This window comes from Sceloporus occidentalis, unplaced genomic scaffold (assembly GCF_023333645.1).
Source record: "Sceloporus occidentalis isolate IW3139 unplaced genomic scaffold, rSceOcc1.0.p SCAF_8, whole genome shotgun sequence".
Lineage (NCBI taxonomy): Eukaryota > Metazoa > Chordata > Lepidosauria > Squamata > Phrynosomatidae > Sceloporus > Sceloporus occidentalis.
In genome coordinates, this window is record NW_028316988.1 from 28,374,423 (window position 1) to 28,387,500 (window position 13,078).

Genomic DNA, 13,078 nt, shown 5'->3' on the forward strand with positions numbered 1-13,078 from the left:
CAGTTAAATGCATACCGAGGAAAAACAGCAACTTGGAAATGGGAGCATATAATGCTTACCCTTGGCCTCTTCTCCATCAGTCTTCCAAGGCTTGCCAAAACCAAAAAGGTCCTTTTAGCTGCTGCCAGGAAAATAGCACAGAGGCCTCTAGTTTAACCTCTCTGGGAAGGTTTCAGCCACCGAAAATTAATCCTCTGTTGTCCCACTTTTTTCAGCTGCTTTTAAAATGTCCTGGTTTTTCCTCTCCTCCCGCTTTCCCTCTTTGTCTTTCCATTGCTGCAAACTGTCCAAAGGGCGAAAGTCAGTTGAAAAACTTGGTGGACAGAAAGGGTCAAGGTTGTTGTTATATTTATATTCCGCTTCCCCCAACAATTGGGAGGAAATTGTAAATTTACAGTGCTTTATAAATAAAGGTTAATAATAATAATAATTGGGATACAAAGCTCCTTGCAAATGAACGATGCAATTATTAATACATACAAAAGCGGGCATTAAAACAGAATCCAACTAATCTAGCATTAATATGACCTGGATTGGCACATTAGATGATGGTTTCGTATTCCTGGCGCATGGCTTCGATGTAGATTTCTTCATGTTCCCAGTAGAAGAAGGAATGCCTTTGCTCCAGAGGCAGGTTGACCGATGGGATCCTCTTCTCCTTGGACTCCTTCGCTGGCCTTTCTTCTACAAAAAGCAATAACAGCCATCAAATGGAACATAATAAAGGTTTTGGATGTTGAAAAAGAAATCTCCCAAAGGATTTTGAAATGGTTACATGCTGCATTTAAAGGCACCTTTGTTTAATTTATGTATTTGGAGTATTTATACCCCGCTCACAAATTGTTAATTAATTGTTAAATTGTTTATTCGGGTTGCGAATTCAGGATCATCCCAAGCCTTGAGGCGGAAGCATTAAAACATTATTGCTCTAAGTACCAACTGTGGCTGCTCAGAGTTTTGTCGTTCAAAAATACACGCACAAAGGACATATTTTTCTATTTGGGAATTAAAGTAGACATCTGAATTATTTAAGGAGGTTTTTCTCGGACGGAGGTGAAATGGAGGCATGGTTTTTCCTGCTTATTTGTTTAATAGTCCTTTCCCCGCCTCCTAAATAGGAATAATCCCTTCCCATGGGTTTACATGGTTGAACAGGGATTCGAACTCTGCTTTCCGGAGTCATAATCCAATGCTTAAACTATTAAACCACACTGGCTCTCATAGCCACCAACATTTCACAGATGGAAGCCAGGACATGTGCGGCCAAAGGACATTGCAGTGTGGCCAAGATGGCAAAAGATGAATGAGGAAGGACGCACAAACTGGGAAAGGCTACAGAGGTTTGCTTTTGGGAAGGGGAAGGCTGTCTGCATCTTCTCTTCTTCCCGCTACTGAGTTAATTGAGTTAATTAACTCATTTTGCATTTTGAACGACTTAAATTTTTGTATGACTTTTGCATTTTGAACGACTTTTTTATTTTTGCTGCAATTGCGTTGAGGACAAAGGTGGAAGGAGGGGAGAGAAACCGGGACGTTTGAAAAGCAGCTGAGAAAGTGGGACAGTCGAGGATTAATTGATACGATAGGGTTTTTTGTAGGGGTTTTTCAGGCTCTGTGGCCGTCTTCTGGAAGAGTTTATTCCTGACGTTTCGCCTGCATTTGTGGCTGGCATCTTCGGAGACCAATAAAACCCACCAAAAACTACGGATGCCGGCCGTGAAAGCCTCCGATTTCACATTAATTGGGACTGTCCATTAATTAGGACAGTTGGAAAGAATGTCAGCCAGGTTTTGCTAGACTGTACAAATGTACGCTGCTACAACAACTTTCAATCTCAAATGCTTTGGTGTTTTGGGAAGCAATGCAACTTTTTGCAGAGTTGGGAGATGCCTTCTAATGGCTTGACCTTTTCCAAACGCACCTGTTCCAGTGTCAGCCGTCCGTCCAAAGAGAAAGACCGTGCCGGCCATCATGGCGGCTAGAGTCAAAACCACGAGGAGTATGGCCCACCAGCGGGTCTGTGAAAGAGGAGAAAGAGAGAAAGAGAATCGAACCCTGCTCTCCAGAGTCTTGCAAGCCCAAATCAAGAACTGAGAATATAGGAAGAAGTCTTGAGGTGGACTTCTTAAGGAGGCTGGATGGCCATCTGTCAGGTATGCTTTGATTGAGAGTTCCTGCATGGCAGAATAGGGTTGGACTGGATGGCCCTTGGGGTCTCTTCCAACTCTATGATTCTGTGATTCTCTTGACCAAGGCTCCATGGCCTGTTGCAGTGATCAGAGGCATAAAGGTGACAGACTTCAGAGGTAGGCTACACCTGCATCTAGAGGTTCCATGCCTTCAGCCAAAGCAGCCAAAGCCGCTTAGAAGGGCAGGTGAGATTTTGTTTAAGAGTTTTCTGTAAATGCTTTCCAGATTTTGCAAATGTCATCAAGCATATCATGCATACCAGCCTTTATGGACTTCCTCAGATCCATTTCATTTTGACGGACCTTTGAGCCTGAATCGGTTTGGGAACTGAGTGGATCCAGGCCCTGGAAATCACATAATCCTAGAGTTGGATGAGACCCCATGGGCCACCCAGTCCAACTCCATTCTGCCATGCAGGAACTCACAATCCAAGCACCCCTGACAGATGGCCATCCAGGATCTGTTTAAAAACCTGCAAAGAAGGAGACGCCACCATTCTTTAAGTCAGTGTCTTCCATTGTCAAACAGCTCTTACTGTCAGGAGGTTCCTCCTAATGTTTAGGTGGAATCTCTTATCCTGTATTTTCTCCAGGTTTATCCTCTGGAGCAGCAGAAACCAAGCTTGCTCCATCCTAAATAGGACACTCCTTCAAATAAACAGGGCTATCATATCTCCTCTTAACCACTTCTTCTCCAGCTAAACATACTTAGCTCCCTATATCTCTCCTCCCAGGGCTTTATGGCTTCCAGACCCTTCACCATTTTGGTTGCCCTCCTTTGGACACACTCCAGTTTCTCCACATCCTTTTTGAATTGTGGTCCCCAGAACTGGACCCCGTATTCCAGGTGAGGTCTCCCCAAAGCAGAATAGAGTGGCACTATTACTTCCCTTGATCTAGATGCTATACTTCTATGGATGCAGCCTGGCATCGCATTGGCCTTTTCAGTTGCCGCATCACACCGTAGATTCATGTTGAACTTATGGTCTACTAGGACTCCTAGATCCCTTTCACATGTCGTCTTGTCTTGCTAGGCGTCCCCCATAATCCTGTATCTATGCATTTCATTTTTTTCCTGCCTAAGTGCATTTCTCCCTGTTGAAATCCATTTGGTTAGTTTTGGCCCCGCTTTCTAATCTGTTTTTGAAATCATGACAAGCAAAACTGTGGCCGGCATTCTACTATCCCCGCTTGCCTTCATCCAGGTGGCAATGTCTTCCATCTCGATGAAGTCCATGATGAAATTCTTCACCCGGGCGATGGGACCGTCCTCGTCGACAAATCTGCAGACGTGGAATTTGTCGCAATAACCGGTCTTGTCCCTGCAGGGTGATCCAGGGATCAAGGGGATTTCGGAGCCATTGAAGAAATGATCCCAGCGGAGAGAAGTGGTACTTGCGCAGGTTTCAGGCTGCCCTGGAGATGCCATTTTGGGAGGCGAAAAGAGAGGGAAAAGAAAGGAAAAGAATGATCACAACCATCTGATATACAAGCAATATCAAATTGTTACACATCCAAAAAGGCATATTGATTTTTAACACTAACCATCTGATATAAAACGAAATTGATACACATTCAGAAAATGCATATTGATTTTTAAACACTAGCTGATATACAATCAAAATCACACACATTCAGAAAGTGCCTATTGATTTATAACACTGACCATCTGATATAATATCAAAATCAAATTGATAGACATTCAGAAAATACATATTGATTTGTAACACTAACCGGCTGTTATACCATCAAAATAATACATTGAGAAAATGCATACTGATTTTTGAACACTTAACCATCTGATATAGAAGCAAAACCAAAATCCTACACGTTCAGACAATACGTATTGATTTGTAACACTAACCGTCTGATGCACAATCAAAATTGAAATGATATACGTTTAGTAAATACATGCAAAAAATAAAGGAACGGAGAGAAGGAAAAGAAATAGAAGGGGAAAAATACTGTATAGATAAGGGGGTAAGTACATCTACAATGCAGCTTGACAAATCCAAGCATTTGAACCTGGCAGCTTGGAAAGCTTCATTGTCATCTGAGATAAAACAAAGGCACCAGATCCTGTCTGATCTTGGAAGTTAAGCAGGGCCAGCCCTGGTTAGTATTTGGATGGGAGACCATCAATGAATCCCAGATACTGTAGGCTACATATCAGAGGAAGGAACTGGCAAAGCCACTCTAAGGATCCCTTGCTTCAGAAAACCCTATAAAATTCATACAGCCAGCATAAGCTGACAGGCGCGACTTGAAGGTGTGCATATATATATATATATATATATATATATATGGATGCAAGACTTGGAGTGGATTTGCCGACTCACTGACACGGGAGCCACCAAATACCCAAGTTTGCGGGAATCATTTTCACAGCTTTTTGTGGCCCTGATCCATCAAGGATTAAGAGTCGGTAACGTGAAACCAAATCCGAACCTGGCAGCTGGCAACAGAGTTGGCACCTCTCCCGTGGGGAAGCGGAAACGCAGTCGCACTGTTCCAGCCCATGCTGGATGCAGAGGGAACCCACGCAAAGCTGCAAAAGAATAAAAGGAAGGGAGTCAAAATCGAAGAGAAAATATTATTGCTTCGGCTGTTTGGAAGAGCCGCAACCAGATTGTTGGATGGGGTTGGTGCCAGGGTGCAAAGAACTCCCTTATCTCCTCCCAGGCTCTGGAACTCCCTTCCCAGGGTGCTATTTACACTGTAGTATGACACCACTTTAACCGTCACGACTCTATCCTATGGAATCCTGGGATTTGTAGTTTGGTGATGCTGCAGTGACATTTTGCACCTGGGGACATGTGCGCTGGCCAGTCATTGATGGGTTTTCCCTATCAATGAAAAGGGACGGTTCAGGGCAGAGCAGCATATTCCATATTCCAGGTGAGGCCTGACCAAAGCAGAAGAGAGTGGCACTATTACTTCCCTCGATCTAGACACTAGATTCCTATTGATGCAGCCTAGAATCGCATTAGGTCTCCATGCAGATATTTACGCCTTTCCTTGCCTGGGACTCACCCCATCCAAACACACTCGGGACTGCATGCCGCAGACGGTGAAGTTGGACTTCGGACGTGGTGCCGGACACTCCACCACCGACCCGGAGCACAGACTTTGGAAAGAGCACTCGGTCTCCTCCTGGCAGGTCTCTCCTTGGGGTTTGGGGATGCATTCATGGCTGCAGCAGAGTCCTTGGCTGGGGCTGTGAAGAGGAAGATCCAAAATTTTCTTTATAACCCATAGCTTTATTTATTTGATTTAAAGGATTTGTATCCCGATTTTCTCCCCAAATAGGATTCAAGGCTTGGCTCCATGGTTGCAGTTACGGCTGCGTACCTTGGAGTTGCATGTCTGTAACTGGTTCACATTTATGGTCCTTATGCATCCATGAGAACCAACATGGTGTAGTGGTTTAAGCATTGGATTATGACTCTAGAGACCAGGGTTCGAATCCCCGTTCGGCCATGGAAACCCACTGGGTGGCCTTAGGCAAGTCACACTCTCTCAGCCTCCGAGGGAGGCAAACCTTTTGAACAAATCTTGCCAAGACAACCCCATGATAGGTTCACCTTAGGGTCCCCATTATTATTATTATTATTATTATTATTATTATTATTATTATTATTATTATTATTGCAACATTGCAGTGCCAATGCCAAGAAAATTCTGCCCTCCCTGGAACTGTAACTACTGCAGTTCCTTTTGAAAAGCAGCTTCCTAAAGCTCTGGAGATAGACCAGAAAAGCAAAGCCAAGCGTCCACTAGCACCTGCAGAGAGATCCAGGTTTCAACCGGCAACGGATCCCATTTGGTTCCCCAGCACCATAGCAGCAGGGATCAGCTTCTTCGCTGCCCACATCGCATTCTTCTCCTGGATCCACAATCCGGTTCCCGCAGATGGGACGGTCCGTTTCTGGGGGAGAGATGGCGAAAGAAGAACTCAGGAGATGGAAAAACTTGGCAGCATCTAAGAGCATTCAAGGCTCAAACCAGACTTGTACCTCCATAAGGATGGACACATCAAACCCCCTCTGAACAAATCTTGCCAATAAAATCCTGTGATAGGTTCACCTTAGAGTTGCCATAAGTTACAAATAAATCGGTGTGCGATCCGAATCAATGGATCGATTCGACATCAGAGCATGAGTCGCACTACATTTGCCCCTGTCGCATTTTCTTGCTGCAGAATACAATAAAATAACCCACTTGTGGTTCACATTGATGAATGAATCGATTAAAAATGGACCCACTCCAGCCAGCCAAAGGGCAAATTTAAATCAATTCTGAGCCGCATATGATTCACGCTTGCGCAGAATCGATTTATCCAAATAGACGCAGGGAAAATCAGCGTAAAAAAGACGCAGGTTAAATGGGTCTGGTGTGTGGATCCCCCTCTCCGAATCGCTTCAGCGAATCAATTCCAGTGGGAACCAGGGTCATTTGAACCCATTCAAACTGAGGTTGAATTGATCCATTGATTCGGATCTCACACCGATTGCGATCTGGTTTAAAAGGGAGTGGGAATCAGGCCCTGGAAGCCGAAGTCTAAAACATCTGGAGGACCAAAGTTTGGGAACTATTGGCAGGGATCCTGCACTGAGCAAGGAGTTGGATTTGGTGGGGACCCCTTCCAATTCTATGATTCTTGGAGACTAAGTTTCTAGGACCACTTGAATACTTCATCCAAGGTGCCAGCAAAGAGGGGTTTCATCTTCTTTTCTATCCTCCCAGATTTCTCTGATGCTGCAAGAGAAAAGTCATGATCTCAAACAAAGTGTGCAAAGCAAGTAAAACTAGTTTCCTCACCAACAAAGCAGAGGTCTTTCTTGAGCCGCAGGATGTCTGCAATGTAGGCTACACTGCAAGGGGAGAATTTGTCGTTGTTGGATTCTCCTCCATCCGTGGCATAGCCAAACATCAGATACTTTCCGTTTGTGGTGTCAATGTCGAAACGGGAACACTCTTTGCTCTCGTCGTGCTTCAAAAAGAGAAATAACACCCAGAAAATGTGGCATGGTGGTTAAAGCAAAGGCATGCAGGCTTTCTGTGCATCTGTGCCGTTGTTTCATTCATTTATTTGACCTTTTAAAACCCCAGCATATACCTTGGGCACGTTGCACCCTCTCAGCCTCAAGGGAAGGCAATGGCAAACCACCCCTGAACAAATCTTGCTAAGAAAACCCCAAGATAGATTCATTGAAAATGGGAAACGACTTGAAGGCCCACAACAATATATTTAGGAATCTCAGGGCAGGGTGTTGGTGTGTGTCTTCAAGTCTTTTCTGACTTATGACACCCAAAGGCGAAGCTATTTTTCTTGGTACAGTTTGATCAGAGGGGGGTTTGCCTTTGCCTTCCTCTGAAGCTGAGAGAGTGTGACTTGTCCAGGGTCACCCAATGGGTCTCCATGGCTGGACGGGGATTCGAACGCTGGTCTCCAGAGTCATAGCCCAGTGCTCAAACCTCTACATCACACTGGCAGGGTACAGACAATAAAAAGAGATTAAAGCAGATTACAAGACTACACATTTTACTTAAGATCCCACTTTTGACCCAGAAAAGGGAAGGAATGCGGGCAGGTTTAAAATGATTAAATTTAGCTAATGGGATGGATGGGTAGATGGAAGAGAAAGATAAGCAGGTTTAAAATGACAATGGGATAGATAGGACAGACAGGCTTAAAATGATAGATAATGAGAAAAGGAAGGAACGAAGGAAGGAAGGAAGGAAGGAAGGAAGGAAGGAAGGAAGGATTGTTCAGACATGCTTAAAATGATATCTAAAGAGGGAATGAAAGAGAGAAGAAGGAAGGGACAGAAGGAAGGAAAGGAGGGAGAAAAGCAGGCAGACTTAAATAATAGCCAAGTTATGAGAAAGATGGATGGATGGATGAATGGATGGATGGGACAGATAGGCATAAAATATAGGTAATGAGAAAAGGAAGGAAAGAAGGAAGGAGAGAGGGAGGGAGGGAGGGAGGGGAGGGAGGAAGGAGAAAGAGGGGAAGGTTGGGAAGGAACCTGAATTAAAATGACAGACATGCAATGAGAAGGATGGATTGGCTGGCTGGATGGGACCAAAAGTCAGTCTTAAAACGATAGACAGACAGACAGACAGACAGACAGACAGACAGACAGTGAGATGGATGGAAATGAGGGAGGCTTAACATGATAGACAAGGAATGAGAAGGATGTATGGATGTATGGGTCCAAAGGCAGCCTTAAAATGATATAGTTAGTGATAATGGAAGGGAGGGAGGGAGAAAGGAAGGAAGGAAGGAAGGAAGGAAGGAAGGAAGGAAGGAAGGAGCAGCCAAGCATAAGATAATAGCCTGGTATTTAAATGGAAGGAAGATGGGTTAAAATGATAATGTTACAGGGAATAAAAAGGTGTAAAGTCAGGCTTTAAATGGTGGGAAGACCAGACACGCACATAAGCTCCCAGGCTGTGTCCAAGCTCATGGGCCAATGTGACGTGGATCATCCTCGGAGGCAGAAGCTGCCCGTATTTCTGAAGTGTGATCAATCCTGTGTTCAGGGACGCCTCTTTCCCCTGGAAATGCCGGTGCTTCGAACAGATTCCTCCAGAGTCCCCTGAAATTGGACAGGAAAGCAAGAAACTCTGAAGGGTGACCCCATGACTCCCATCTGAGGGACCTTGCTGCCACAAGTTAAAATTATTTTCAAAATGGGATGCTAGAAGCCCTGCTTAAACAAAAACAACCAATTCGCTCCACCTTGTGTCTTCCAACACTCAGAACAGAGCCAATGGCAATGCCAGCGCAGGAACCCTGTCATCGTCCTCCTCCACCCTTCCTTCCTTCCTTCCTTCCTTCCTTCCTTCCTTCCTTCCTTCCTTCCATCATTTTATGGCTGATACACACCCTTTAACTATCGATGCAAATGAAAAGTTGCAAATATGCTGCAAAAGGAGTGAGGTTATCCCTTGTCAAGTTGCTGCTTCAAATCCTGCACCATGAGGCCTAGAAATTGTATTCCAGGGCCACGATTTGGCTTTGCATGCAGAAGGTTCCAGCTTCAGCCTTCAGCATCTTTAGGTCCTGTTGCAAAGACCCTCTGTTTGAAAACCCTGGAAAGCCAGGGCCAATCCCAGGGAGTAAGATCTCGTACCCGGTTGCCCGTTAAAAGCAATGCCCAAAATGCCACTGTAATCCCGGTCAGTGAGAAGGAAGGACAGGCAGTAGCGGTTCCAGTTAGATTCGGAGTGAAGCATAAGAAGCATCTCTGGACCAATGAAAGGAGACAGGGAAGGGTCCTCCTCTTCTATGACCTGCAAAACAGGTGATGGGTCGAAAGATGGAGAGAGAGATGGACCCATTGCGTTGGATTGGTTAGACTTGGGGGGGCATCCAAGGTTTTCCTCTTATAATCATCCTAGAGGTGGAAGGACCCCAAAGGTCATCCACTCCAACCCCATTCTGCCATGCAGGAACTCACAATCAAAGCACGCCTGACAGATGGCCATCCAACCTCTTTAAAAACCTCCAAAGAAGGAGACCCCACCACTCTCCAAGGTAGCATCTTCACCGACCAAACAGCTCCTGCTATCAGGAAGTTCTTCCTAATGTTGAGATGGAATCATTTTTCCTGTAGCTTGAATCCATTGCTCCAGGTCCTAGACCTAGTCTCTGGAGCAGCAGAAAACAAGCTTGCTCCAGTTCAGTATGACATCCCTTCAGATATTTAAACTGGGCCATCATGCCACCTAGATCAAGCTCAGTTAGATCACTACCCCCTCCAGGTGCTTCTGGAATGCAACTCCCAGCTTCATCATTTGATAAGCTGGCGAGGGATGATGGGACTTGTAGGCCAGCAACATTTGAAGGGTCACATTTAAGTTAGGGTTAGGGAGATAATCTTTAGGATAGGGATAGTGTTAAAGTTAAGGATAGGGATAGGGTTCGGGTTCGGGAGGTAATCTTTCAGTCTTCCAGATGTGTTTGGACTGCACAGTATTTGAGGCATGCTGGGAGATGCAGTCTGACAATATCTGGAAAGCCACACAGATCTCTCCCTTGATCTGGACCTGTGCAATTGGACTTACGCTGATCGTCTTGACTTTGAAGTCAACGCTCCGGATGCCATCAAATTCCACCCCTTCATAGATGGCATTCACTGCTTTTACATAGCTGGCAATCTAGACAGAGAACAGAAGAGACAAGGAAAGACATATTCACATTGCTAAAGACTTTGACATCCATATGCCAGCAGTGAGTGAACACATCCAAAAAGTCTAGATGTCCCTCGGGATCCCAACTCAACGATTCTAAGAGTATCTGCTGAAGCCATTTAAAATAATTTCAAGCAGTAGGGGATCTACCCAAAATATCCAGACCTTGGGACCTGCTGGCATTCAGGGCAGAGAGTAGTGGCTGGATAAAATTTGGGGGAAATCCTGAAAAATGGCTTTTTAGGTTGATGGGTAAGGGTTTGAGAGAGAGAGAGAGAGAGAAATCTCACAAACAGTGGCATCTCTGTGAAAGGCACAGCTCAGTTTCCAAGCTGCTTGAGCCAATTTTCTCCTTTTTGGTACCTGGGCGATCACTGTTTCTACTGAGCCGAATCTTTGGTAGAAAAGATTGTCTGCTCGGAGGTGGAGGAGGCAAGAGGTCTTGGCATAATCCAGGCTTCTCTTCGGCCTTTGCAAGGGGACAGCCTGCGGAGAAAAGGATGAAGCAGAGCATTGTGTAAAGCAGTGGTTCCCAAACTTTTTCGGGCGACTGCCCCCTTTCCTCTTGGGTGACAACCTAGTGACCCCCCCATTGCCTATTTCTTGATACAGTCAATCCTTATCCATGGATTTTTTTTATCCACGGAGTCAAGCATCCATGGCTTGAAAATATTCAAAAGAACGTATGAAGTCCAAAAGAGCAAACCTTGGTTTTGCCACTTTATATAAGGGACACTATTTTGCTATGCCATTGTCTTTAATGAGACTTGAGCATCCACGGATTTTGTTATCCACAGAGGGTCCTGCAACCAAACCCCAGTGGATAACAAGGACTCACTGTATTAGGTCTACTATTTGTGTAGCATACAGCTGGCCAGCAAAGTCTAACTTAGCCATGCCCAACTTGCCGCTGCCTTCTCTTCCACTGCAGTGGCCAAAGCCTGCTCCTCCCCTTACTTCCAGCAAAATGAAGGTTAGCTGGCTGGCGGCTCAGTTGTTGCTCCCAGGATGATCGAGTGCAAAGGGAGCAACAACCAAGCAGCTGAGATAAACAGTGGCCAAGAAGCCTATTGCCCATGTCAGCCTTACAGCAAAGTCTGGCATAGGCAATAAGCTTTTCATTCATTGCTCACACAGCTGCTTGGTTGCTGCTCCCAAGGTGACTGAATGCAAAGGGAGCAGCAACTGTGTAGCTGAGCTGAGCAGTGGCCAAGAAGCCTATTGCCCATGCCAGCCTTGCAGCAAAGTCTGGCATGGATGAGAAGTTTTTCATTCATTGCTCAACCAGCTGCTTGGTTGCTGTTCCCAAGGTGACTGAATGCAAAGGGAGCAGCAACTGAGCAGCTGAGCTGAGCAGCGACTAAGAAGCCTATTGCCCATGCCAGCCTTGCAGCAAAGGCTGGCACAGGCAATAGACTTTTCATTCATTGCTCACCCAGCTGCTTGGTTGCTGCTCCTAGGGTGACTGGGTGCAAAGGGAGAAGCTTCTCCCCAGTGAGGAAGGACTCTCAATCCTTTCCAGGGGTGGAGAGAGGTGCATCCAGCTTTCCACTTTTCTCTCTGAAAGAGAAGGATTCTCAGTCTAAGAAGAGAGATCTGGTTGTCTCAGTTCCATCATTTCATAACGTCCGCCAGCGATGACAGGATAGCATCCCATCTTCCATGGGACATGGAAGAAATGGAGACACAGACATGGGAGAAATCAGGTAGCTGGGGAACAGGGTGATATGAAATGGCTCACCTTTCCGGTTAGCACCCGTTGGGAATCTTGCAACTGTCGGTGTATTTTCTTGGCCAAAGATGCCGATTCAGAATCTCCCCAAAGTCTGTAGTCTTAAAACAGTGAGACATGGGCATTAACGACAGTGTTACAGTTGGCCCTCCATATCCGCGGACTTCTCAGCTCTTAACATTTGGAGGGAATGGAGAGATTCACCTAAGAGCATTCTCTGAAGATGCCAGTCACAGATGCCAGCGAAATGTCAGGAATAAACGCTTCTAGAACATGGCCACATTGCCTGAAAAACCCACACAACACTATCAATTCACCTAAGTCTTTGTCATGGTGGATGAACGAATGTGCCGGAGAAGTCTGGTTGGTATCAGGTGCCCCAGCTGATTCGATGTAATAGGTGCCATTCCATGTTTGGATAAACCCTTCGAAAAGACCATCGATGATGGATCCGTGGCAGAAGGAACCTGGCTCGCCTGTTTTTAAACATCATTACACATCACTACCAAATCAGGATTTTCCTACATTTTATTTCATGATCGTCCCCCACCGGAATACACACCTTGCAGGTCACCAGAGTAAATGAAGGAGACGTCCGTCGGGACTGAGAAATCCTTCATCATGAGCTGAAAGCCTCTTGCAAAAATACTGGTGTCTCTCCATAGCCTCAGCCTGAACAGCCTGAAACCAGGTGTGGAGAACACAAGCCATGAGCACAGATATTAAAAAATATGTATTAAAAATATTAAAAATAAATGCTTTTAATAAAAGGATTAAACAAATTTAGGGAGAATAGTGTACAGCCCCTCTCAGGCTGAACCCACACTGCAGAATTAATGCAGTTTCACACTGCTTTAACTGCCATGGCTCAATGCTATAAAAGTCTGGGAACTGTAGTTTTGTGAGATATTCAGCCTGGTCTGTGGTACCACGACTAGAAATCCCATCGGAC

At 45.3% G+C, this 13,078-nt stretch overlaps 1 protein-coding gene across 1 annotated transcript in view; it reads right to left on the bottom strand.

Annotated features, from left to right (window-relative positions):
* Window positions 1-402: 402 nt before the first annotated feature.
* The window catches only part of LOC149308442 (disintegrin and metalloproteinase domain-containing protein 10-like), a 13,397-nt gene continuing 721 nt past the window's right edge, over window positions 403-13,078 (bottom strand). Inside the window, exons 2-15 of the mRNA XM_089536873.1 lie at window positions 12,689-12,807; window positions 12,444-12,602; window positions 12,136-12,227; window positions 10,758-10,880; window positions 10,269-10,361; window positions 9,335-9,494; window positions 8,637-8,797; window positions 7,011-7,182; window positions 5,973-6,117; window positions 5,223-5,406; window positions 4,638-4,737; window positions 3,385-3,605; window positions 1,922-2,018; window positions 403-684 (exon numbers count right to left, since the gene is read on the bottom strand). Of these exons, the coding sequence (XP_089392999.1) occupies window positions 542-684; window positions 1,922-2,018; window positions 3,385-3,605; window positions 4,638-4,737; window positions 5,223-5,406; window positions 5,973-6,117; window positions 7,011-7,182; window positions 8,637-8,797; window positions 9,335-9,494; window positions 10,269-10,361; window positions 10,758-10,880; window positions 12,136-12,227; window positions 12,444-12,602; window positions 12,689-12,807 (1,969 nt within the window). The 3' untranslated portion in view covers window positions 403-541. The remainder of the gene's footprint in view (window positions 685-1,921; window positions 2,019-3,384; window positions 3,606-4,637; window positions 4,738-5,222; window positions 5,407-5,972; window positions 6,118-7,010; window positions 7,183-8,636; window positions 8,798-9,334; window positions 9,495-10,268; window positions 10,362-10,757; window positions 10,881-12,135; window positions 12,228-12,443; window positions 12,603-12,688; window positions 12,808-13,078) is intronic.